Here is a 24,494-nt window from a genome sequence, read left to right as displayed (position 1 = left end):
TAGTTGATACTTAACAGTCATCAGTGTAAATGCAACAAAAACCTAAATATATGACCATACAAAAGAGAATATGGTAGCATAAGAAAACTATAAGAAATTCTAAATACACTTCTGCTTAAAACACTCACCAGAGAAACTAGAGATGGCTCATCAATAAAGAGCACTGGCTGCTCTTCTGGAGGACCCAAGTTAAATTCCCAGCACCCACAGAGAAGCTCACAATTCCAATTCTAAGGAATCTGATACCCTCAGAAATATATACATGCAGTTAAAACACCAGTGAAATTAAAATGAAAATAAATAAATCATAAGAAAACAAAGCAAACCCATTCCCAAAACCACACAACTGCACTGACTAATTCAATAATTTCAGAACTGCTTGAAAGAAAAATTTTATGGCACTTATTTCTTGCATGTGTGCCAGTGGATGTCAAAACACACATGTGGAGGTCAGCGTACAATTTGAGGGCGTCAGTTTTCTCTCTCAACCAAGTGGTTGCTGGGGAGTGAACTTTAGGGTGGCAGTTGCAGCCAACTCTCATAAGTGGGGCATTTTGTCAGGTCAACAAGTTTTTTTAATCTTAACCAAAGGACATCACATTAATTTTAAGTTTCTATAACCAGTAGGGTAGATTCATTAATGGGCAGCAAACTTTTGAAAATTGGGAAGAGATGTGTACAGAGTCTATATCAAAGTTGGTTGAAATGAGTTCAAGGCCAGCCTGATCTACATCATGGACTCCAGGACAACCAGAGCTACACAGTGAGACCATATCAAAAAACCAAAAACAAGGGGGGGGGGGAGAAATTATTAACTAAGAAGCTGTCATGTGTGTCCCCCCACTTTGGTTTCTCTGTGTAGTTTTGGTTCCTGTCCTGGATCTGCCTGCCTCTTCCTCCCAAGAGCTAGGATTAAAGGTGTGCACCACCACCGCTCAGTGCTTTCATGTATTTTTATAAGGTTTTTTGCAAGACAGTAAAATTGAATAATGGTTTTGACTTGATAAAACACCTTTTCTTAAACCTAAAATCTCACCATTTCTCTTCTTCTTTCTTCTTCTCTTTCAGCCTCTTTCTCATATTCCCTTGTTTTCTTTCGTTCTCTGATTTCCCAATTCTTAAGGCGCTAAAATAAAAAAGTTTCAAAACTTTAAAATTTCATACAGAATTCTGCAAAACATGGCTCACCAGCCTCTGTGAGTATAACACACTTTCCGAGGAAAAGCAGTTCCTCAGTTTACCTCTTGATAAGCAGCCTCTTTCTCTCGAAGTTTTCTTTCCAGTTTTCTTCGTTCATATGCATCTTCTTCATCCTCTTCCCTGTCTCGCTTCTTGTCTTTCTCACGTTCACGCTCCCGTTCTCTTTCTCTTTCTCTCTCTCGCTCTCGTTCTCTTTCTCGTTCCCGTTCTCGCTCTCTCTCTCTTTCCCTCTCCCGTTCCCGTTCACGATCTCTGCTTTTTTCTCTAGGAAAATAAAACATTACATATATCATATATTGTATATCATTCTATTCTTTTTCTTTAGGGACCAAGGGAAGCTGTAATGTATATTATAAACCAATATGTAAACAAGTCAGAATTGGCCTTTCAATTTTTGGAGAACTGTAAATTTCTCTATACTCCAAGGTACAATTCAGGTAAAGCATTTGTCTAAAATGAACATCATTTTAATCCTATTGTTGGAATTAAAAGCAAGCCAGATTTTAATTCTAACCTACAAATTCTATACTGCATTCTGAAGTCAATGCTAGTAATTATTCACATGTCAGAAAATGAACATGAGAATACATAAAATGAACATGAGATTACATAAAAGCCAGCAGTAGTGGCACACGCCTTTAATCCCAGCACTCGGGAGGGAGAAGCAGACAGTACTCTGAGTTCGAGGCCAGCCTGGTCTACAAGCGAGATCCAGAACAGACTCCAAAGCTACACAGAGAAACCCTGTCTTGAAAAAAAAAAAAATACATAAAAAATTGAAAAAGTACTAATTCTGACTAATTATATGCGGATACATAATTGTTTAAAAAAAAATATTATTCCCAGGCATGGGTAAAAACTAGCAATCCTAATGTGTGGGAGACAGGCAAGCTGACCTTGTTGAGTTTAAGACAATCTTGGTTGTCTGCAAAGAGTTAGATTAGCCAGAGGTAGATAGTGAGATTCTGCCTAAAAAAAAAAAAAATGGACTGGAGAGATGGCGCAGAGGTTAAGAGCACTAACTGTTCTTTCAGATGGTGTGCAATTCCCAGCACCCACATGGCTCACAACTGTCTGTAACACCAATTCCAGGGGACCTGACACTCATGGCAAAACGCAAATTCACATTAAAAATAAAAACATTTTTAATAAAAATAAAAATAAAAAATAAAAGAATGGCTAGGTGGTGGTGCCACGTGCCTTTAATCCCAGCATTTGGGAGTTCCTGGACAGACAGAACCACAGACACACCTTGTCCTGAAAAAAAACAAAAAAACAAAAAACAAAAAAAAGGGGGGTGAGGGTATGTTGCTCATTCCCAAATGAAATATGAAAGAATAATGAGCATATTAAAAAGCCAATCTAGAGCCAGGCAAGGATGGGATGTATATGCCTGTTACAGTATTTGAGGGAATATGGGAAAAGTTCAAGGCCACCTTCACCAACTAGAGAGACCACCCTGGGAAACATGACACCATCACAGAAATTTTTGTTGTTATTGCTACAGCACTACCAATCACGGACTATGGTGCTGGCAAACATGTAGATCAATAATCAGTTTCTGAAGTTATCACATTTGCTCTCATCTTGCTTGTTATGTTAGCTAGGTCTTAAACTTTACAACCTCTAGGAACCATACACTAGATACGAAAATCAGGAGTTCAAGACCTGCCTACCTAGGCTACATGAGATCCAGACATTCCTCCTCTCAAAAAACATACACAAACTGAGTATTTAATTTAGAATACAACTATACTGCAAAGCCTGGAAGGACTGTTTCTAAGTCAAAGATACTTGCTATTCATGCAGAGGACCAGTTTGGCTCCAGGTACCCACATCGGACAGCTCACAACTGCCTCTAAGTTCAACTCCAGGGCATTCACCCCTTCTAGTCTCTGAATACACAGTATTCACATACATACTAATAAACAGACATGCACAATTAAAACTAAGTCTTTAAAAAAGGTTACACAACATGCAGTGACAAACCCACATGTGTATATGAGACAATATGCTACTAACAGACATTTTTATTTGTTCATGGGTTTTTTTGTGCAGTCTTATCTGGCCTAGAACTTTCGAGAGACCAGGCTTGTCTCAAACTCAGAGATCTGTCTCCATCGGCCTCCAAAAGTGCTAGAATGAAAGGATTGCACCAACAGGCCTGGTTTTGAAGACTATTTTTAAAAAGAAACTGTCTGATTACATTGAAAGCCAAATTCTCCTTAAAGGCTGCATTAACAAGGCAGTCAGAGAAGACATAGTATGTACTATGCACCCAGACGCACAAGGGGCACATAAAGGGTGGCATTACTAGGAGGCTTGACCTTGTCAGAGTAGGTGTGACCTTGTTAGAGGAAGTGTGTCGCTGTGGGGCGGCTTTGAGTTCTCATATATGTTCTAGTTGTGCCCCATGTGGGATACAGTTCATTTTCTGTTGCCTGGGGACGTAGAATTCTCAGCTCCTTCTGCAGTACCATGCCTGCTTGCAGGCCACCATGTCCCACCATGGACTAAATAAACCTCTGAAACTGTAGGCCAGCCCCAATGATATTTTCCTTTCTAAGAATTGATGTGGTCATGATGTCTCTTCACAGCACTTAGAAACCCTAAATAAACACTTTCCTCTCCAAATTTATTTCTGGGCATGGTATCAAAGTGGGCCTTCCCTTTTAAGCTACACTGTCACAAAATAGATTGAAAAATATGAGATTTTCCTATCTTCTCAATCACTGCTCTGTTCTTATTTTAACTTGCTGTATATATCACAAATTACCATAATTTTAAAATATATCATTAAAAGGTGAAATTAGTAGACCAGCCAGATAGATGTATGCACGCACACACGCACGCACGCACGCACGCACGCACGCACACACGCACACCTCACCTTTAAAAAGAATACTGGCAGAACTGACTTCTCAGTGCAAAAAGAAAAATAGCCTAACAACTCAAGGTTATAATGGAACTATGTCTGCCCTAACACTCAGGGAACAACTGTACAACAGTAGAGTGCTCATCCTGCCCCCAGTAGTCTATTTGGCATGATGGGGCCTGCCCATAAGCCCACCAGTACAAGTGAAGCCGAGGCAAAACGAATTCACAAATCAACCTAGATTACATAGTAAATACTAGGCTAACATGATATACAAAGAGCTCATCTCAAAAACAAAATAATAGGGCTGGAGAGATATCTTAACAGCTTAAGATCTTAAGAGTACTTGTTGCTCTTGCAGAAGAGCCAGGACCAATATGGTGGCTCACAACTATACTCCCAGGAGATCTAACAACTTCTTCTGGCTTCCATATACATGGTGCATGCATATACACACAGGCAAAATAATCACACACATAAAATAAAAATGTGCCAGGTAAGGTGGTGCACATCTTTAATCCCAGCATTTGGGAGGCAGAAACTGGAGTCTCTTTTAAGTTCCAGGTTGGCCAACTGGGGCTACACAGAGAGACCCTTTCCCAAAACAACATTGTTACTTTCACCAATGATATTACTGTGTATAGAAAATCAGCAGGCTATGTAAAACTTATCACGTGAATACAAATGGCTCCATTGGCAATCCTGTAATTCAATGCAGCTATCAGAAACAATTATATGAAGTCTTCTTACCTTGATCGACTTCGATCCTTATTTCGATCTGAGCTCCTTTCTCGATCACGGTCGCGATCTCTTTCTCGATCTCGGTCTCTCTCTTTTGTGCGGTCACGGTCCCTATCCCGTTCTCGTTCCCGCTCCCGTTCTTTTTCCTTTTCTCGTTCACGTTCTCTTTCCCTTTCTCGTTCCCGTTCTCGCCTTTCTCGTTCCCTTTCACGTTCCCTCTCTCTTTCTCTCCGTTCTTTCTCAATTTCCTGTCTTTCTTTTTCTTTTTTGCCTTTCTCTTCTTCCAGTTTCTAGAAACCAATAAAAGTACTTTTAGAGTTAGTTCTGTGGGTTTAGTGTTCACTTTCCCCGGCGCAATGCCCAATACTGGTAAGAAAAGCATCAAACCACCAAGGCTTTAAATACTCGTGCCTTTACTTGAAAAATAAACTGAATCAGGCAGCTAGATTTCGTGCAAACCATACAAACCAGGAATCTCTTGGGTTGGGAAAACGGTGTTATAAGTGGCTGAGCACTGACTACGTAATATCTAAAATAACCACAAAGAATGTGGCGATTCCTAATAATTTCTAGAAAGACAATCAGCTAAAGCTTAACTTTTGCCCATTATGAGTATCTTTAAGTCAGCGGAACAGTGATGCTATTTATAACCGAAAAGTCTCACTACTTGAAGTTACTAGATGAGGTTTTAAGGCAGAGGTGGAAATCAGTCAACTCACAATATAGCCATCTTGTGCCCTCTACGTTGCCCACCCTCCACAAGAAGCAGAAGCTGAATTCAGCCAGGATTTTTTTTCTTAACTATGGAAATATGTATTCCCACCATTACAAAATGGATAATCCATCAAATACAGAAACTTTGAAAACCACTCACTTTAAGCAACGTGTATATAATTGCAACATTTAAATTTAAAAGTTAAAAGCAGTATAGTTATGCCCACCATTATGCCTGTAAGACAACAAAAAATATATTTACAATGATAAATGCACCCTTGCAAGGATCTTACGTTAACTTACAGATGTTGTGCTAGGACATGGATCGCCAACACTGGATTAACCTTGCCTACAAGCTATGTTTCTGGGAGGAAGAGCAAGTACACGGTTCACAAATAAACCAAATGAACAGTCAGACCAAGTGTGAATCCTGAAAGATTACCAGTGTACCACAGATTTCTACACAAGCTAAGAAGGGGAAGAAAGAAAACACAACAAAACCCCAATCAAGTAAGCAAAACACATTTATCCCTGAAGTTCCACGTTTAATTTCATGGAAATGAAATTTAAACTGCAACAATAAAATGTGCATTTTTCTTTTTCTCAGTCATGTAAAGCATTTAAAACTTTAAAAAGCAGTCTTACCTGGTACTTTTTCTCTTGCTCATGGCCCAAGGAACTGATAGAGGATTAAGAAAGAAAAGCTAGTGTATGAGGTATCAATATATTCAGTTGCTGAACTAAGTTAGCATACAGGCAGAGCCAATACTGAATACATTGAAATTAGAAAGGAAAGATAGGAGACATGGAGAGAGAGAGGTCAGAAACAGAAAACTACTACAGGGGAATCCTAGTTTCTGAACATTCCTAATAGAATTTAAAACTTATATTTTAAAATGACTTTAGACTATATAAAACTTACCTCAGTGTCATGCACTTAAGAAATTTATTTCGGAGATAATATATACTTACAGATTTTTAATTTCTTTTGTACAAGTCCTCAATTTTTTTCCTCCAGTTGTTTGCTATGCTACCTTATCTGATGTAAAAATAATTTCTTTCAGAACTCATTCTGAAATCTTAATTGTTCTATGTAAGCAAGTGAGAAAAATCTAGTCCATAATAATGCTAAGTTATTTATATATGCAATATGTGTATGTACACAACAAGCAGATATATAGCATATGCATATATTTAAGAAAGATTAAAGAAATGAAGTGATTCATTAAAAAGTAACTAAGTAATGAGAAAAGGAAAGAGGTTAAAAAAACAGAAGAAAAAGAAACAAAAAAATCAAAAATCTTACCTTATTCTCTCTTCAGACTCATCCGTGCTGTAAATGGACGCCCCCTGCCACGCTGATACCCTGACAGTCTGTGGTTATTTAACAAACTCATACCAAAACATGCAAAGGTTCACTGAGCTCATTTTTTACTGCTAATAATTCAAATACCCTCCCTTAACCAACACCACCCAAAGAGAACTGTTTTTTTTTTTTGTTTTGATTTTTCAAAGCATTCCCCTCAGTACAATAATATTAAGGCAACGAAATGCCTGAGAGACCCTTAAAATGCTGAAGTAATATCTTCTGAATTAAAATTTTTCTGAACTTGGTTTCCTCATAATTTACCAAAAACATGACAGGGTTCAAAATAAATGAATAAAAACAGAAGGGGGGTAAACCACACACACAACTGTATACCATTTTTAAGCTTACTCGGCATTGAATTGGAATACTGAACATACAAAGAAGTATTCTACAATGACAATCCACAGACCACCATTGTAACTCTCAAAACTCTGGGAGTTACATTTGTGCTTTTAGACACAGTTAATTCCTGAAAAAGCACTGGATGTGAGCTATGGTTGGGCATCTGGACATTAAGTGTTCAGCAGCATTTACTCATCAGCATTAATTTTCAACTTGGGATTTTCAAAGCAACGAGAAAGACCCAATGCAGAGGAAATGAACACTTAACACCACTGAGTTGAGTTACATATCTCTCAATCTAGTCAGAACCAGTATTATCTTATTACCTGTAACACCAAAATACAACTCATGCATTTTGCATTTCACCATCTGAAAGCACCACCTTCAATACCAGCGAACATTCACAAATGCACTGTCACTGAGAGAAGCTTTAAATAGGCAAAACTCGTGAGTGGGATTTACTAGACACAAATAGAAACTTCCAAGCCAGTTGCCCCTTTGCATATTTTTCTGAGGGGGCATCCATAAATATAATAAAAAACAGAAGCTCATACTTACATCCTATTCCTTGTTACTTTCCAAGCTGAGTTTCATCTTGCATTAGTCACCATATGATCTCTATCATAATGGTGGGGGTCAATGAATAGATTAGCTTTATGGGAATTTACAGTTCTTCCATGCATCTATAATTTGGTAAGTCTGGTAATCACTGACCTACTTTTAAAAATCTCCCCCACTCAAACTTAAATCCACACAAATATAAATCTTAAATTTTAATCTCAGCTCTCTCTTTTTTTAAAAAAAAAGTTTTCCTAAGATTAAAGAACTGCCCACAAAAATAAACTGTATGTATGTTATCCTGCTGCCCCCTACATATAGTTTAATCTGACTATGTTGAAATCTATGAATTAATTTCTGTTCATATTAAAGTGAGATGCCTGTAGAGTAGTCAGTGACTGAAAAAAATTAAGCAATGACCACTTTTAAATATGGTACTAGTCTTCTTCTGTTTCTACCTCAGTCACAACTAAGCCTATAAAAGGCATTAAATTATACTCTAATGTAAAGTTGATTTTCTTGTCTGTTTGCTCTGGATTCTGTAAAAAGTCTAGATTGGTATCAAGTGAAAATACAAGAATACTACCTTGTGTGTGTCTCTGAATTTGCTGATCTCTCGCGATATCAAGTCTCTTTTGTCTTCTTCCATTTCTATAGCATTTATATCCTCCTAAAAATAAGGAAACAGAAAGGAATGAATAGATTTTTATATGTGTTAACATAAAAATGTCATGATTCAGTATTTTGTGTAAGTATTACAAATACAACTAAGTAAAAACTACCAACTTGGCAGTATACTCTAATGTAAAGGTATATGATAATAATAATCACAAATCTGGTAATTAGTAGCACACACAAAAAGAATTAAAGTTTACAGTTCAAACGAACCTTGGTGATGAGTGGGTAAGGGATCAATGGGGCCACTGGAAATCTACGAAAAATCTGCAGAGAAACCCACAAACATTTTTTTAAAAATAGTTCATATTATGCTATAATTCAACTGACTCCATATTTACACTGGAAACAATACATTACTTGGGATATTTTCCTGATTTCAAATTATAGTAAAAACGATTTCCTTATCTTTAAATCCCTCTATCACCCAACACATCCTTTTTCCAATAACCCAAATATTGGAGTGGACAGGGAAAAAGGGTCTTAAGCGTTTAATAGAGGGGGAAAAAAAAGAATAGGACTGGCGAAGTGGTGATGGCACACGCCTGTAATCCCAGCACTTGGGAGGCCAAGCCTTATCTACAGATCAAGTTCCAGGACAGACAGACAGCTGTTACACAGAGAAACCCTGTTATGAAAAACCGGGGGTGGGGGGGTGGGGGGGAGTGTTTGTGGTGGGGGAGTGGGAGGTGGGTAACAAGACTGTTTCTACATCTCTAAGATATAAGAAACAATCATACTTAGTAACATTCACCACATGATATGTACTTGAATTCACAAAATAAAATTTGTCTATCATATAAAAAGCTCTGCCTGTAATTCTTGCCAAAGGAAGGTATTTCTATAATTTATCCTCCCTGTCACTGTCAATTAGTTCTTTTGCTCCTTCCACATCAATGGAGGAAGAAAAAATTTTATTTTACCTAATATCTGACCAATTCCAGCAGCTATTATTCCCAATAGACATACCAAATAGACCCACTTTTAGGACCAAATGAAAAATAAACAGTAATACAACTGTATCTAGCCAAGGACAAAACTTAAAATGCCCCCCAAAAAACACAGAAACCCAAGAGATAACCTTTCACTATCCTTAATAACCAATATATACATTTTATAGCATTTTTTATGACACAAACAACTCCTGAGTTTCTAAACAAACACTGTACTTTTTCAGAAGAGGAAATATTAGAAATACTAGACTATGTTGTCAGAACACATACGTCCTCCTTCTTTTCCTTCTTTTTCTTCCTGGGGTGAGAATCAGACTCCTGTGAGGGGGCATTTAGCTCACTGGAGTATTCACGTATTAAAACTTCAATAGCCCCTTTAATCATCTGGTCTCTTCTCTTTGTTTCTTCATCTAAGGCTTCTTCATCATCATTAGTGACAGTTTCTGGTCTGGCATTCTTAAAAAACCAAGACAAATTTGGAGAGAAAGGAAAAAAATTATTCCAAAGAATATGAATAAGCTAAACAAAGAAAAAATACTAGATAGCTGTATGTACAAAATGTAAACATCAGAAAGGTGATAGGTTTAAAATGATGGCTTCTTTCCCCACATTTGCTTCTACGTATTGTTTAATCACTTTAAAATAAAAACAAAAAACCCGCCCTTTTTCTATGTGTATGTATGTGTGTGGGCTATGGCATACATGTGGAAGTCAAGAGGACAACTTTGGAGGTTGGCTCTCTACTTCCACCACATTGGTCTCACGAATCAAAATTGGGTGGTTAGGCCTAGCAGCAAAGCTTCATCTAATCAGCCACTTCACCAGTCCACCTGCTACAATTCCAATGGTGCAGCAAAAACATAAACCTGGCCGGGAATGAAGGTGCACTCCTTTTAATCCCAGTACCCAGAATGCAGAGGCCAGTAGATCTCTGTGAGTTCAGCCAAACTTGTCTGTATATAGGTTCAGGACACCAGAGCTACAGAGTGAAACCATGTCTCCACATGCTCCATATACCGTAATTTACTTCTTTCCCTGAGTCGCATATGCATCATCAATCAAACCTAGCCATGAACCTCTGAGTTCAAGGACAGCCTTGTCTACAAATCCAGTTCCAGCACAGCTAGGCTACACAAAGAAACCCTGTCTCAAAAATAAACTGAACAAAAGCAATCAATCACAACCATACACATACAACTTGTTTAATGTTTCTCAAAAAAATATTATTTAGATTCTAATAATAATCATTTCAGAGTAAATTTCTGATTGGCCAATGATGGTTGATGCCTGTACTTGCCACATTGGGGAGGCAGAGATAGGGTGTGGAATTTGTGGACAGTTGGGATTACATGAGACCTATCTTCCCTTTCAACTGGACACAAAAGCCTCATTTAGTTAGGAAGAATTTGTAAAAGGCCACAAGTTAAAGGTTAAGAATTTAACCTCCACTCAAAGCTGAGTGGTGACAAAAATCAGGCAGGATGTAACTACCAGTCCAGCTTCCCTAACATAAGGGGAACCTATCTCAAAAAGAAAATCAGTCTAGCAGAAAAAAATCTTCAAATACCTTGTTGCTTCTAGTCATCCTTTCAAGTCCCCAGAATAAAGTTAATTTAGTTAAAACTAAAAATAGAATTTCTACTGACCTAAAAATTTTGGATTTTCCCTCACTTTCAACTCAACTTCTTACTCAAAACATGGGGAAAAATAAGAACAGAAGGAAAAAGCATGAAAAAACTGCAGTACAAAGGCATTTTTCTAAACTAAAATTAGAAAGATATTTTTCCTAAAATAGCAATTTTACTTGGTCAATATATACTTTCATTTGTAGGTTTAAAAGAAAACCCAACAACAACATGCTTGCAGAGCCTGGGATATATATAGCTCAGTGATACAGGACTTGCCTTACATGTCATTCTGAATTCAACTGCCAACGTATCAATAGAAAAAGAATTATAATCTTTCACCTAAATGCCAGGCTCTAGGTCACAACACATTTCAACTCTACTGAAGTTGAACTTCATGCTTTGTGGTTACTTCAGTAATCATAACTTACCAGTTATTTCACAACAACCATTAAGTTGTTTCTACAATTAGAAATATATTTATATACATAGTCAATACACTTTCTATTAATCAACATTTAATTTCAACAAATTCTTATTCAGAATACAGTTTGACACTTTGAAAATATAAAACACAAATATTTAACTCAGAATTTTGTTCACAAACATTATGAACATACAGTAAGGAATAGAAGATTATGACAGATAATATAAGGAATTATGTCAAAGATAAAACCCATTCTATTAAGAGTTTCTTACTTTCTCAAACCTGCCTCTTCATCCAATCTTCTTGTAGCCAATTTTCTACTTGGCATCTTAGATAAAGACAAGATGCTTTACACAGGACTGTAATTAAACTATTAAAATTATTTATCAACAATATATAGTAAACTGTTAATTGTGGTGACTGCTTATTTTAAATTGGTAAAATAAGGACAATAAGGTCTTCAAATTTATACACCTGTCACTAAATCCTTAATGATATACCACGCCTCCCTGAAAGTTTTATATGAATACTCTGGTAACATTTACATTCAAAGTCCATGTTTGGAGTGTTTTGTTACAGTTATTTGTTACACCTTTGTCACACAATGCCAAGGTGCAGTCCAAGGTGGCCTGGGACTTGCTGTACTGTCTCAGCCTCCTAAGTACTGAGATTACATCTATGAGCCACCAAATCCAACTCCCTGAAACCTAGCCTTTGATAGCTAATTCTACACTATCAAAATATTCCATTAGAAAGCATGCTGTTGGGCCATGTGTGGTGCTGAAGGCTGTTAATCCCAGCACTTGGGAGACAGAGGCACGTGGCTATCTGTGACTTCTAGGCCAATCAGGGCTACACAGTGAAACAGTCCATAAAAAACAAGCCAGAAAAAAAAAACCCATAAAATCCTACACTGATTTTTTCCCCTCAGAATACTCTCTATGGGTTTCTGACCATAGGAATAAAAGTGGAGATGTAAATTCAAAGGCCTGCTAATATAAAAGTAATTCGGACTCTAAATTACTATTCCAACAAACTGAAAGTTTAAGGATCAATACAGCTATTTGCCAGAATTATAGCCATGAAGGATTTATAATATACTAATTCAACTCAACCTTTCAAATGGCCAAGTGTCTCTCAATCTACATCTTTAGAAAGAAAGCAAGGAAAGGCTAGGTCTCTTAGCAGACTGCTAATTATCATTAAACAAAATATGTTGAAAGCATATGGAAAGAGAAGTTAATTTGAGTTAGAAAGGTCATTAGACAGACAGGTTAACAAATCTGATCCAAAGTTCTCACTGAGTTACCAACTTAAACTTCAACCCCTAAATCCAAAATGCATACTAAGTAATATTAACAAAGACATAACAAATCTAGAGACATTCCTTTTTTTTTTTTTTTAAGTTTTTTTTTTAAGTTCTTTTTAGTTTTTCCAGACAGGGTTTCTCTGTGTAGCTTTGGAGCCTGTCCTGGATCTTGCTCTGTATACCAGGCTGGCCTTGAACTCACTGAGATCCGCCTGGCTCTGCCTCCCAAGTGCTGAGATTAAAGGCACACGCCCGGGCCCTAGAGACATTCTCAAGATTAACTTGTATAAAATGAAACAAGCCCTTTGAGGGGAAACTACCAAATGCACAGTTCTTTCAGTAAACATGAACAAGATGAATTGGGAAGCAATTACGTGAAGATGTTCACTTGGAGTGACTTTATCTGACAGTAGGTAATGTATGGCCTTCCAGAGATTATCTCTACTCCACCACTCAACAGTTCATTGTCATTATTTTGTTCTGATTTGCTTTCTAACATAGGTGCTAGTCCTGGCTGGCCTGACTTAATAAACAGACCACAGTCTCTCTCTCCCAAATGTTGGGATTAGAGACATTCAACAAGCATGCCCAGCTCACCAATTCATTCTTCTTTCATGTATACGGATGTTTTGCCTGCAAATATGTGTACCACTTGCATGCCTGGTGCTGTGGAGGGGAAGCCAGAAGATGGTGTCAGATTCCCTGGAACAGGAGTTACAGGCAGTTTATGAGCTGCCATGTGTGTGCTGGGAATCAAACCTGGGTTCTCTGCAAAAGTTGCCAGTGTTAGTAACCCTTAAGCCATCTCTATAACCCATCAGTTTATTCTTGAATGAATGGTTAACAAATACAGCTTGAAACAATCAAGCATGTTTATCTATCTCTACAGACTTATTGCTGACTAGCATAAAGCAGCAAGTAGGGCATGGACTAGACAAATCAGACTGGTTATCTGGAATGAAACACAATTTTACGTTTAAACACTGCTTTAAAAAAAATGGAAGAAAAAAAACTAATCTACAGACAAGTATTTTCAACCAAGTTAGTTGACAAGGAACATTTTCTTAAAATTCAAAATCAGGAAAAATATTTCACTCCTTTCATACAATTTCTTGTTTCTCTTTGACTCATTAAAACTACTTTTGAGCCGGGCAGAGGTGGCGCACGCCTTTAATCCCAGCACTCGGGAGGCACAGCCAGGCGGATCTCTGTGAGTTCGAGGCCAGCCTTGGGCTACAGAAAGAGATCCAGGAAAGGTGCAAAGCTACACAGTGAAACCTTGTCTCAAACAAAACAAAACTACTTTTTGATCTTTCTTTTATCTCAGAGTCAGAGGAAACTGAGAGTTGTCCACAACACTGTTATTCAATAAACATACATTCCACTATTAATTTAGAAGACATTTTCCTAGGTGACAGAGTGGCTATAGGAGCAAAGTTTGTGAAATTACTTCCCCTTTTGCTGAAAATCAGGGATATGGAAAGAGTACAGAATGTGACAATCAGATAGGATGTGATGGGCTCTGAGAGACCAGACAGTAAATACTGGAGACCACATATGTGTGGGGGCAGATTATGAGAAGACAGGATTTAAAGACAAGAAAATAAAAAAATGATAAAGGTTATTGTGTGAAAATTTTTTCCAAATTGAAACATTCCATCCTACAGAGAAATTGAGCAGGAAGGTTAACAACTGAAGACAGCTTCAGGAAGTCCCTGAAACTCATCAGATTCCCGTGCCAGAATAAACAATAAAAGCTGAGAGTCCCTCTCAGATAGAAGAAAGCTGAGCTGGAAGAAGTCTCTCAGAGGAGAAAAGCTCCAAAATCAACAAAAAACAGACCAGACTGGCTGCCTGTAAATAACCAAAAAACTCAGTGGTTCACCAACTTGAACTTCAATAGTACTCATATTTTGGTATGTCGAGGATTTCCTCTCTGGAGTAAGTAGGTGTGTGTGTTGTCTATCTCTCCAGGAATGTTTTAGCACACAATAGCTATATGAATAACTTGATGGACCAAATTTGAACGAGGTGCTTGAATGGGCAATAAAGACCAAAAACATAAAGTAACAACAACAAACAAGTCAGTGTGAAGGGACCTGCCACAAAGGTTTATGACCTCAGTTTGATCCCAGGTACCCACTTCCATGAGTTGTCCTCTGACTTCCACATCTACACACATACCTATACACATCAATAAATACAGTCAATTTTTTAAAGATCTAATAAATAGCATAATAACATCTGACTATAATATCCCAGTACACAGGGGAGGTAGAGTTCAAGGTCATACTACACGGAGATTAAGAAGTCACCGTGGGCTACATGAAAGCCTATCTCAAAAAAACCCAACACAGCAGGCAGTGGTGGCTCACACCTTTAATCCCAGCACTAGGGAGGCATAGCCAGGCGAATCTCTGAGTTCAAGACCAGTGTGGTCTACAGAGCAGAACCAGGACAGGCACCAAAACAACACACACAGAGAAAACCCTCTGGGGGGCAGGCAAAACAGCAGCTGGAGAGAGAGCTCAGCAGTTAAAAGCACTTGCTGCTCTTGAAGACCTCTCAGTTCAGTTCTCAGCACACACATGGTGGCTCACAACTTTTTATAACTCCAGTCTAGGAGATTAATTAACCTCTTCTGGTTTCCATGGGAAATACATGCAAGTGGTGCACATAAACACACGCACTCACTCGCTCACACATAAAAATAAATTTCTAAAAACAAAACAAAAAAACAAGAGATACGCAACAAAACATGAACATTATGCAAAATACAGGCTTTACTTTGTAAGGAAATCCAAACCAAGATTGGGTCTGACAAACAAGCAAGAATAATTTTATCGCAAATATACGCAGAATGAGTCAGTGAAATTATTTAAGTACTAGAAGTCCAAAGAAAACCAGAATTAAGCAGGGGGGAAAAGTGCTTATAAAATAATCCTTTTTGATTTGATAGTCTCATATTACCCAGACTGGACTCAAATTCCCTGAATAACTGATGAGTTTAAACCCCTGACCCAACCGCCTTCACCTCTCAAGTACTAGGATGTACCATCACGGCTGGCTTTAATCATGCTTTTATGAACTAAAAATATTCTAATTAAAGCTATACTCATGGGATGTGGATGTAGCTCAGTAGTAGAATGCTTGCCTGTCAAACAGGAGCCCTGGGCTCTAACCCTCAGCACTGAAAGAAAAAAAACAGAGTGAACAGAACACTAAATTCAGTCACACAAATGAAAATGTCTTCAAGAACACAAGACCAAAATGTCTACATCCTTTTATACTTAGCTTAAATTTGAGGTTAAAAAAAAATTCTGTAAAGAAAAATGTAAAACACAAAGCTTCTTATAAACAGGGACAAGGAGGCTATATCTATCTTGAAAAATGGAAGTTTGATGAGAGCAAAGGCTGTTTTGTTTTTTGGTAGGAGGTGGAAAGGAAGAGAAAAGAAAAAAATGGACACAATATATCCTCAGGCTTAAGATTTGTTTTGTTTTGTGAAGAAGACAATAGATACATTATCACACAAGACACAAAAACCTCTTTTGTCCTCATTTAAAAATAACAGAATTAAAATGAAAAATAAAAAACAGCCTAAATAAAGTCACCCCAATACATTAAGTAGTACGACTTATTTTCAGTCACTTTAGAATCCAATCTGTGTGCGTCTAAAAGAGAGGGTAACTAATAAACATTGTGTAGGTTGAAATATATTTTATACTTACTTACAAAGCTGCCTTAATGAATTAGCTCTGATTGGAATAGTCTGTACAAGTGTTTTCTCTGGCAAGTTAACCTTGTCCAGCCTCCCTTACTACCTTCATCCCAACCTGGAACAAGCAAACCAACAGTCATCCACCCACTGTGGGTAGATAAAACACTTATCTACAAAACGATAAAAATACACTCCTGCATAAGCCATAAGCACATATTACAATAATGATCTTTGTGAGTCCCCATGTTAGATTTATTACAATATGAAGTATTCACACTGAACTAGCACACCCAGACTAGAAAAGAGATTGCATACCCCATTGGAAGCTTTTTTCTTTGCTTTCCATTCATCCAACTGTGCCTTTGTCTTTGCATCAACTTTAACAAGTAGTTTCTTCTCTCCAATCTGAAGGTCATGCAATAATCTGAGAGCACGGAGGGTAGACTCAGGTTCTTTATACTCACAAAATCCAAAAGCTAGCAATAAACAAAAATTTGTGAAATATTAAATCATAAAAAGTGAAAAACACAGCAAAGTAAATTGATTAAAGACATTACTTATGAAGGTACTGCGGTCATCACTCCAACCTGTTCTTTAACCCTCTAATAACCATTTACTTATAGCATCTGGAAACCAAAGAGGGAAGGAGGTGGGCAGGTACATAGGTAGGTGTGTGTAGGAATATGCGTGTGCGCGTGTAAATAAAAAGACCAGTGTGTGTGTGTGTGTGTGTGTGTGTGTGTGTGTGTGTGTGTGTGTGTAAATAAAAAGACCAGTGGAAAGGAAGAAAAATTAAAATCAAGCAAATCATTATTTACTAAGAGCTAAATAATAATAAAATTTAAGAAAATAAAAAACAACCGTCTAAGGACTGAGGCTATAGCTCTACCCATATAGACTGTTGCTAGGTAGGGTAGGACAAAGCTATGTACTCAAAAGGCAGAAGCAAATGAGGACTAGAATAGCTTTAAATTTTCAAAAGAATTATTCTAATTCCCAATAAATTTCACTATAGAAAGCTCACATATATCCTGAATGAAATAAACATTTAAAACTTGACATTAGATAAAAATAACCAAACATTTCAATATTAACCAGACAACACATTAGAAAAAAACAGCCAGTATTTTTAGGTACTATGATTCTATTTTGAGTATTTTCGCTAAAGCCCTTCTTTTTCCCAGAATGAAAAGAAGCAAAACAAAATTTTTTTAGGTTTCAGAATATATACTCAAATATAGAAAGAGAAAAGGCTGGACATTGTGGAGCACACTCTTGATCCCACAACTTGGAGGGAGAGGTGGATCTCTGAGTTTGAGACCAGGCTACAGAGTGAGTTCCAGGACAGCCAGGGCTACACAGAGACAGAGACAGAGAGAGAGAGAAAGTGAAGGAGGCCACTGACCTCAAACAGGTGTTGTCATACCACCTCAATTTTATGTATGTATAAATTTATCCATAATAAAGTTGTTTGTTTTTTGTTTTGTTTTTTTGAGACAGGGTTTCTCTGTGGTAGCTTTGCGCCTTTCCTGGAACTCACTCTGTAGACCAGGCTGGCTTCAAACTCAAAGAGATCCGCCTGGCTCTGCCTCCCCAGTGCTGGGATTAAAGACGTGCGCCACCACTGCCCATAAAGATATTTCTAAATCTAGCCTAGGACGTATAACTTAGAGATACTAGTGTTTGCATATATGAAGCACTAGACTTAATCCATAGCAACAAGAGAAGAGTGGTAGGGAATTAAGCAGTGTTTCTGTCTAGAATGAAAAGTAGTTTACTTTCAAAATATGCTCTCTGTGGCTGGGAAGCACTTGCCATAGAAGTGTGAGGAACAGAGTTAGGATACCTAGTACCCACATAAGAGCAGAAGTAACAGGGCACCTCTAGTAATTCCAGCCCTCCAGAGGCAAACACGGGGAAATCCTCCTGGCCAAATTTGTTAGCCATACTAGCATCTACAAACTCCAAATTCAACAGGAGACTCTAAATAAACTGGAACCAACCATGCCTACATATACAGAAGAAAGAAAAAAAAAAAAAAAAAAGCAGCTAGAGATAGCTTCACATTTAAGAGCACTTGTTATTGCAGGGGACCAGGGTTCCATTCCCACCAAACCCATGGCAGCCCATAATCATCTGCAACAGGAAATCTGACTCCTTCTGCTGGTCTCTGCAGAACTGGAAACTGGAGGTGCAAAGCATACACGTAGGCACACACTCATATACACCAAGTAAAAATAAATAAATCTCAATCAGTCAATCAATGAGAGGTCATATGCTTATCTTTGCTCTCTTCCTGAGCTCTAATCGTTCCATCTGGACCAGACAGCCTTTTTTTCCCAGACAAAAATGACCTTAAACATTTAAGAAACTAATGGGAGAGCTGGAAAAAGAACATAGCAATTAAGAACACCTACTACACTTAGTAAAGAAGGCAGATTCCCAGGACCCCTGTCAGGCAGCTGGAAACCAGCTATAATTCCAACTCCAAGCAGAAACCAAAACAAAACTTAAAGGCACTTAATAAAACCTTTTTAAAAAAGAAACCACTGGGTTTGTTCAGCTTAGTATATTAAAAAGGGATGGGGAAAAAAAGAAAAACTACTGAGTAATTTTAATTATTTCTTCTTCTACCTCCTGTTCCAATTTTTGATTCTTCTATCCCCAAATCTCAGCCAAAACCTTCTCAATTGTCTTTTAATACATCCTATATAAGAAAATTAAAATAAAACATGTAAAATAACTTCTGCAAACAGGTTAAAGTGGTGGACAACAAATAAGAAAAATATGTATACCTTGAAGTTTTCCAGAGGCACCTTGTACTCTCTTCCAGCTCAACACCAAACCACATTTCTTAAAAAGAAAGTTGAGAATTTATCACTTAACAAAATGAAATAGCTTCAAGACAAGATCACAAGATCAATTAAAGCTACAGAGTAAGGTAACTCACACCTGTAATCCAAGAGGTCGAGGCAGAACAAGTTTGAGCGCAGCCTGGGTCACAATGTGAAACCCAGTTTAAAATAATAATACCACCATCAATGGTGGGGGAGGGGGATATGGGACCATACAAAACAAACAGCTTAGCAAGATCATGCCAACAACTAAACTTGTTAAAATAAATTAGTAAGTCTCCAATAAACATGAGACATGTTAACAAACTGCTTAAAAAAAAAAAACATAAAGCCTTAGGCAGGCAGTGGTGCCACACTTTAATCATAGGACTCAGGAGGCAAAGACAGATGAATCTCTTAAATTTGAGGCCAGCCTGGTCTACAGAATGAGTTCCAGGACAGCCAGGACTACACAGAGAAACCCTATCTCAAAAATCCAAAAGAAAACCCATGAAGCTTGAAGAAAAAGAGAAAGGAGCCTCACTGACTCCTAGCAGAAGGAAACAGGAGGGGAATATTTTTTTTTTTTTAATTTATTCTATGGCTTGTTTTATGTGCTATAGGATTGTATATGGCTGATCATGCATGGTCCCCTTGGACAACACACTGCTTCCCCTGTACTGAATCTTTACCCCCAGTCTTCATTAAAAAATCTTATATCCTGAGCTGGAGAGATGGCTCAGAGGTTAAGAGCACTGACTGCTCTTCCAGAGGTCCTGAATTCAATTCCCAGCACCCATATGGTGGCTCACAACCATCTGTAATGAGATCTGGCACCCTCTTCTGTATACATAATAAGTCAAAAATCTTAAAAAAAAAAAAAAAATCTTATATCCTATCCCTAGTCCCCACAAAACCAAAACAAAAAACAAAAAATTGACTCAGGGACTAGCACTCAGGGTGCAGAGGCAGGTAGATCTGTTAGAGGCCAGCCTGGCCTACAGAAAGTTCCAGGACAGCCAGAGCTACAATACAGTGAGATCCTGCTCAAAAAACAAATAAAACAAAAAATGCTAAGTTCACTGATGAATGTGCATCAAAGAATACAAGTGTGCTTACTATTCTGCCTTTTTTTTTTTTTTTTTTTTTTTTTTTTTTTTTTTTTCAGATTTGAAATATTTTCATAGTAAAATGCTGAGGGGGAAAAAAACCAAGCTTTTTTTCCTTTTTTTTTGTAAATTTGAAATTTTTAAGTTTAAAAAAATGAAAAACAGTTTAACTTACAGCTAAGAGCTGTCGTATAAGCATGTCTGAGGCTTTCTCAGAAATGTTGCCAACAAAAACTGTAGTAGTAGGCCCACAATTTTCATCATTTTCTTTCAATTTTAAGCCTGGATGATCCTTTCTTGCTCCCAAATGCTTTCCAACCATGGACACAGTAGGTACTAGGACCTATGGTAAAGAAAAACAAATAAATTTTATCTGGCAATTATGACATTAGGCTAAAAATTCCAACTTTAAAGTATAAATGTATAGCATATTACTAAAGGACCTACATAATTAATCTAAAACTCTTAAAGCATGTAGTATGTTTCATTAATACAAACTTATTCTTCACAAATTTCCATTGTCAATTACCTTTAAAAAGGAAACAAAATGTCAAACTTTTATGTTTACAATTTCTTAAATGTTTAAAACAGAAACCATAAGATTAAAAAATTTAGAAATTTTATCACAATTATACTAAGTACCAAGATGAAAGCAAATTCATTATTCCTGCTATTCTTTTTTTTAGTTTTTTTTTTTTGTTGTTTTTTTTTTTTTTCTTCTTCTTCTTCACAGGGTTTCTGTGTAGCTTTGTGCCTTTCCTGGAACTCACTCTGTAGCCCAGGCTGGCCTCGAACTCACAGAGATCCGCCTGCCTCTGCCTCCAGTGCTAGGATTTAAAGGCGTGGGCCACCACTGTCGGCTATTCCTGCTAATCTTGCAGCACAATTTTGCAACACTGCAACACTGTTTACGATTTTGCTTTTTATAAGGTCCTTCTGTTATTAGCTTATTTTCACTTTAAACTTGCAATTTCCCCACATACAAAAGCAGAAATCTAATGTACTTGACAATGAATTCATGACAAACTCAGTAGGCATGGGGTAAACTGGGAACTGGTGGAGTTCCTCCAAACCCAATTCCACCTTTTCCTATTCTATCATACAAAGGAAGTGTCATTTGGAGGCTTCTAAAAAACCAACGAGGCCAAATATGGTGGTACACATCTTTAATCCTAGCACCAAGGAGACAAGAGGCATGTGGCTCCTGGCTAAGTTCAAGGAGAACCTGGTTTACATAATGAGTTCCAGGCCAGTTAGAACTAAAAAGTAAGACACTGTCCCAAAAAACAAGAGCAATTAAACAAAAAATAGCCCAACTGTCTGGGAGGTTTAGGAAATGCAGCTTGTTGTAGGAAGTATGTCACTCACTAGAGGTGAGCTTGGATAGTTTAAGATTCCCACCACTCTGGGTGTCCTCTCTTCTTCCAGCTGTTAGTTTTTTTGATTGGGGCTCTCAGCTCTTCCAGCCATTTCCACCTGTGCCACAACTCCCTGAAATATGGACCCTAATCCTTCTACAACAGTAAGCCTGAGTAACCCTTCCTCCTTTTAATGGCTTTACCCTGTCACAGCAATGTAGAAGTAACCAATACACTGCTCTTGCAAAAGAGCCAGATTCAGTTCAAAGCAACTACACCAGGTAGTTCACAACAGCTTCTAGCCACCAGAAACACTGCATGCAAATGCTGCACACAGTGACAAGTAGGACACATTCATACATACAAACATTTTCAGTTATCTAAGCTTACCAAAGGTTTACATTTCAAAAAGTACTAGTTTTATCCTAATCTAAATTTTCCCTTCATATATACAGTGTTATGGTAGAGTATTCAACTGGGTAGAGTACTTCTCTATAAAATCTGAGGCCTTAGGTTCAATCTTCAATAGATAAACCAGGCATAGTTAAGTGTATGCCTGTAATCCCAGCATTTAAGAGGTAAAGACAACCTGGAAGGCAGTGGTGCATGCTTTTAATCCTAGCACTCGGGAGGCAGAGCCAGGTGGCTGAGTTTGACGCCAGCCTGGTCTACAGAGCAAGATTCAGGACACCAAAACTACACAGAGAAATCCTGTCTCAAAAAGCCAAAAAAAAAAAAAAAAAAAGGGTGAAGAGAATCAAAGTTCAAGGTCATCCTCAACTACAAAGTAAATCCAAGACTAGACTAGCCAGAAGATGAGACCCTGTCTCAAAAAAACAAACAAACAACAACAAAAACCCACTATACTTACAGTTGGAGCAGGAGCCATAATACTCATTGGTACAGGAATCATTGGTGTCCCTAAGAGGGAAAAAGCATAACAGATTTTTAAAATGCAATTAAAAATAACCAGGGCTGGAGAATGTCTTGCACAGTAAGGTGTTTGTTTCACAAGCATGAGGACCTAAGTTCAATCCCAGCACCCATATGAAAAGAAAATCGAGGCAGAGGCAGGTGGATCTCTGTGAGTTCGAGGCCAGTCTGGTCTACAGAGGGAGTTCCAGGACAACCAGAGCTACACAAAGAAACCCTGTCTCAAAAAAACAAACAAACAAAAAAAAAAACCACAAACATAAAAATGTAAACTTTTAATTATTTTATGCCATGCATTTAAAAATATCTGTTAAGATAAATCAGCTACCATTTTGTTTCCCTTTAGCAGCAACAGGCTAGTAACAACACTGATGTTAGTTGATGTAGCTACATGAGGTAAGTTTCACTGCTAATTTTTTCTATTTCTTAAATTCTTGAACCTTATGAATAGAGCACCTTGAAATATACATCATTTTTAAGGCATTTCCAAGATGAGTCTGAAACTCAGCCACAAATACAAATCTACTGGTCAAATCGGGTATAGAGACTCACAACTAACTGTAATCCTAGCATTCAGGAGCAAGGAGGACTGCTGGGAAGTGATGGTACATCTGGGTCACCACAGATTCTGTCCTCAAACAAATAACAATGTCACAGAAAAATCAGACATCCATTTTCACAGTAAGCCTATCTTATCTTTACTAATAAATCACACATGTATCATGTTCCAAAGGTAATACCACAATGACAAAGACTCAGATTTAAAATTAGAAAAATGTGATCAAACTTACCTGGAGGTACAGGTGGAGGAAAGCCAGGAAATTGTGGGGGTGGGATCCCTGGAGGGAGTGCTGGGATTCCCATGGGAGGGCGGTTCAAATGAGGGGGGAAAGACATTCTGACTGCACCAGTCTAAAGAAAGAAATGACAAATCATTTTATTTGAAACCTCTCAAATTTGATATGCCTATATTGTTGACCTTCATTTTTAGAGTATCTGCAAAATTCTAAAGTTTCTTACCCAAAGGAGTTGGCAAAGACCCTCTTTTCTCTGTCTGTCCATTGAGAATTTTTTAAAACTTAGATCTTTTCTAAAATAAGTTCCCAAAATGTACACGAACTAAGTTCAGGATAGACTCCTACAATCATGTGGGAATACATATAAAGGAAGAAAAAAATTTTGAGGTTCAGTTAATATCAAAAAATTAAATGCCAAACATCAACGAATCTTTTAAAACAAACTCAGAATCCAGGAGGGTAGCTAATTTTCTAAGTGTTCTAATACATTCATTTTTAACCCAATGATTCCCTGAAAACTCAACTAACACTTCAGTGTTACCTAGTTCTTAAAGACAAATGTGTTATTAAATTACAAACTGAGGGGGAAGAGGGCACTCCTGCTATCAGGTCACATAGTAACTGCTCCAACATATAAAGAGCCCACAATTTGTAATATGGTAACAGTTGTTTTTGTTTTGTTTTCTTTTCTTTTCTTTTTGGAGACGAGGATCTCAAGCAGTCAAAGCTGGCCTTGAACACTATAGCTAATGACAACTATGAACACTTGACCCTCCTGCCTCCATTACCTCAAGTACTGAGATTACAGGTATACACCACCATATCCAGTTTAAGACAGTCTTCTTAAAGCAAACCTCTAGCCAGACCTGGTGGCACAAGCCTGTAATCCCAATCCCAGAGGTGGAAGCAGAAGAATCCTGAGTATGCTAGGATTTATCTCAAAAATTCAAGGGC

At 37.6% G+C, this 24,494-nt stretch overlaps 1 protein-coding gene across 11 annotated transcripts in view; it reads right to left on the bottom strand.

The window, feature by feature from the left end:
* Rbm25 (RNA binding motif protein 25) overlaps positions 1 to 24,494 on the bottom strand; it is a 108,561-nt gene that overhangs the window by 12,889 nt on the left and 71,178 nt on the right. For 5 of the 11 annotated variants that reach the window (XM_076551006.1, XM_042260873.2, XM_042260872.2 and 2 more), the window contains 12 exons: positions 23,764 to 23,881; positions 23,535 to 23,655; positions 22,682 to 22,731; positions 20,628 to 20,795; positions 19,305 to 19,362; positions 16,825 to 16,985; positions 9,698 to 9,883; positions 8,688 to 8,741; positions 8,386 to 8,469; positions 4,826 to 5,106; positions 1,242 to 1,464; positions 1,037 to 1,126 (listed from right to left, as the gene is read on the bottom strand). In XM_076551006.1, coding sequence (XP_076407121.1) covers positions 1,037 to 1,126; positions 1,242 to 1,464; positions 4,826 to 5,106; positions 8,386 to 8,469; positions 8,688 to 8,741; positions 9,698 to 9,883; positions 16,825 to 16,985; positions 19,305 to 19,362; positions 20,628 to 20,795; positions 22,682 to 22,731; positions 23,535 to 23,655; positions 23,764 to 23,805 — 1,518 coding nt within the window. In that variant the 5' untranslated portion in view covers positions 23,806 to 23,881. Of the gene's footprint in view, positions 1 to 1,036; positions 1,127 to 1,241; positions 1,465 to 4,825; positions 5,107 to 8,385; positions 8,470 to 8,687; positions 8,742 to 9,697; positions 9,884 to 11,751; positions 11,774 to 16,519; positions 16,625 to 16,824; positions 16,986 to 19,304; positions 19,363 to 20,627; positions 20,796 to 22,681; positions 22,732 to 23,534; positions 23,656 to 23,763; positions 23,882 to 24,494 lie in introns of those variants that run through there. The other 6 variants (XM_076551010.1, XM_076551008.1, XM_076551009.1 and 3 more) reach the window with 3 other exon arrangements.

Source organism: Peromyscus maniculatus, chromosome 14 (assembly GCF_049852395.1).
Source record: "Peromyscus maniculatus bairdii isolate BWxNUB_F1_BW_parent chromosome 14, HU_Pman_BW_mat_3.1, whole genome shotgun sequence".
NCBI classification, from domain to species: Eukaryota; Metazoa; Chordata; class Mammalia; order Rodentia; family Cricetidae; genus Peromyscus; species Peromyscus maniculatus.
Note: the sequence above shows the minus strand (reverse complement) of the source record. Positions and strands in the feature narration are given on the sequence as shown.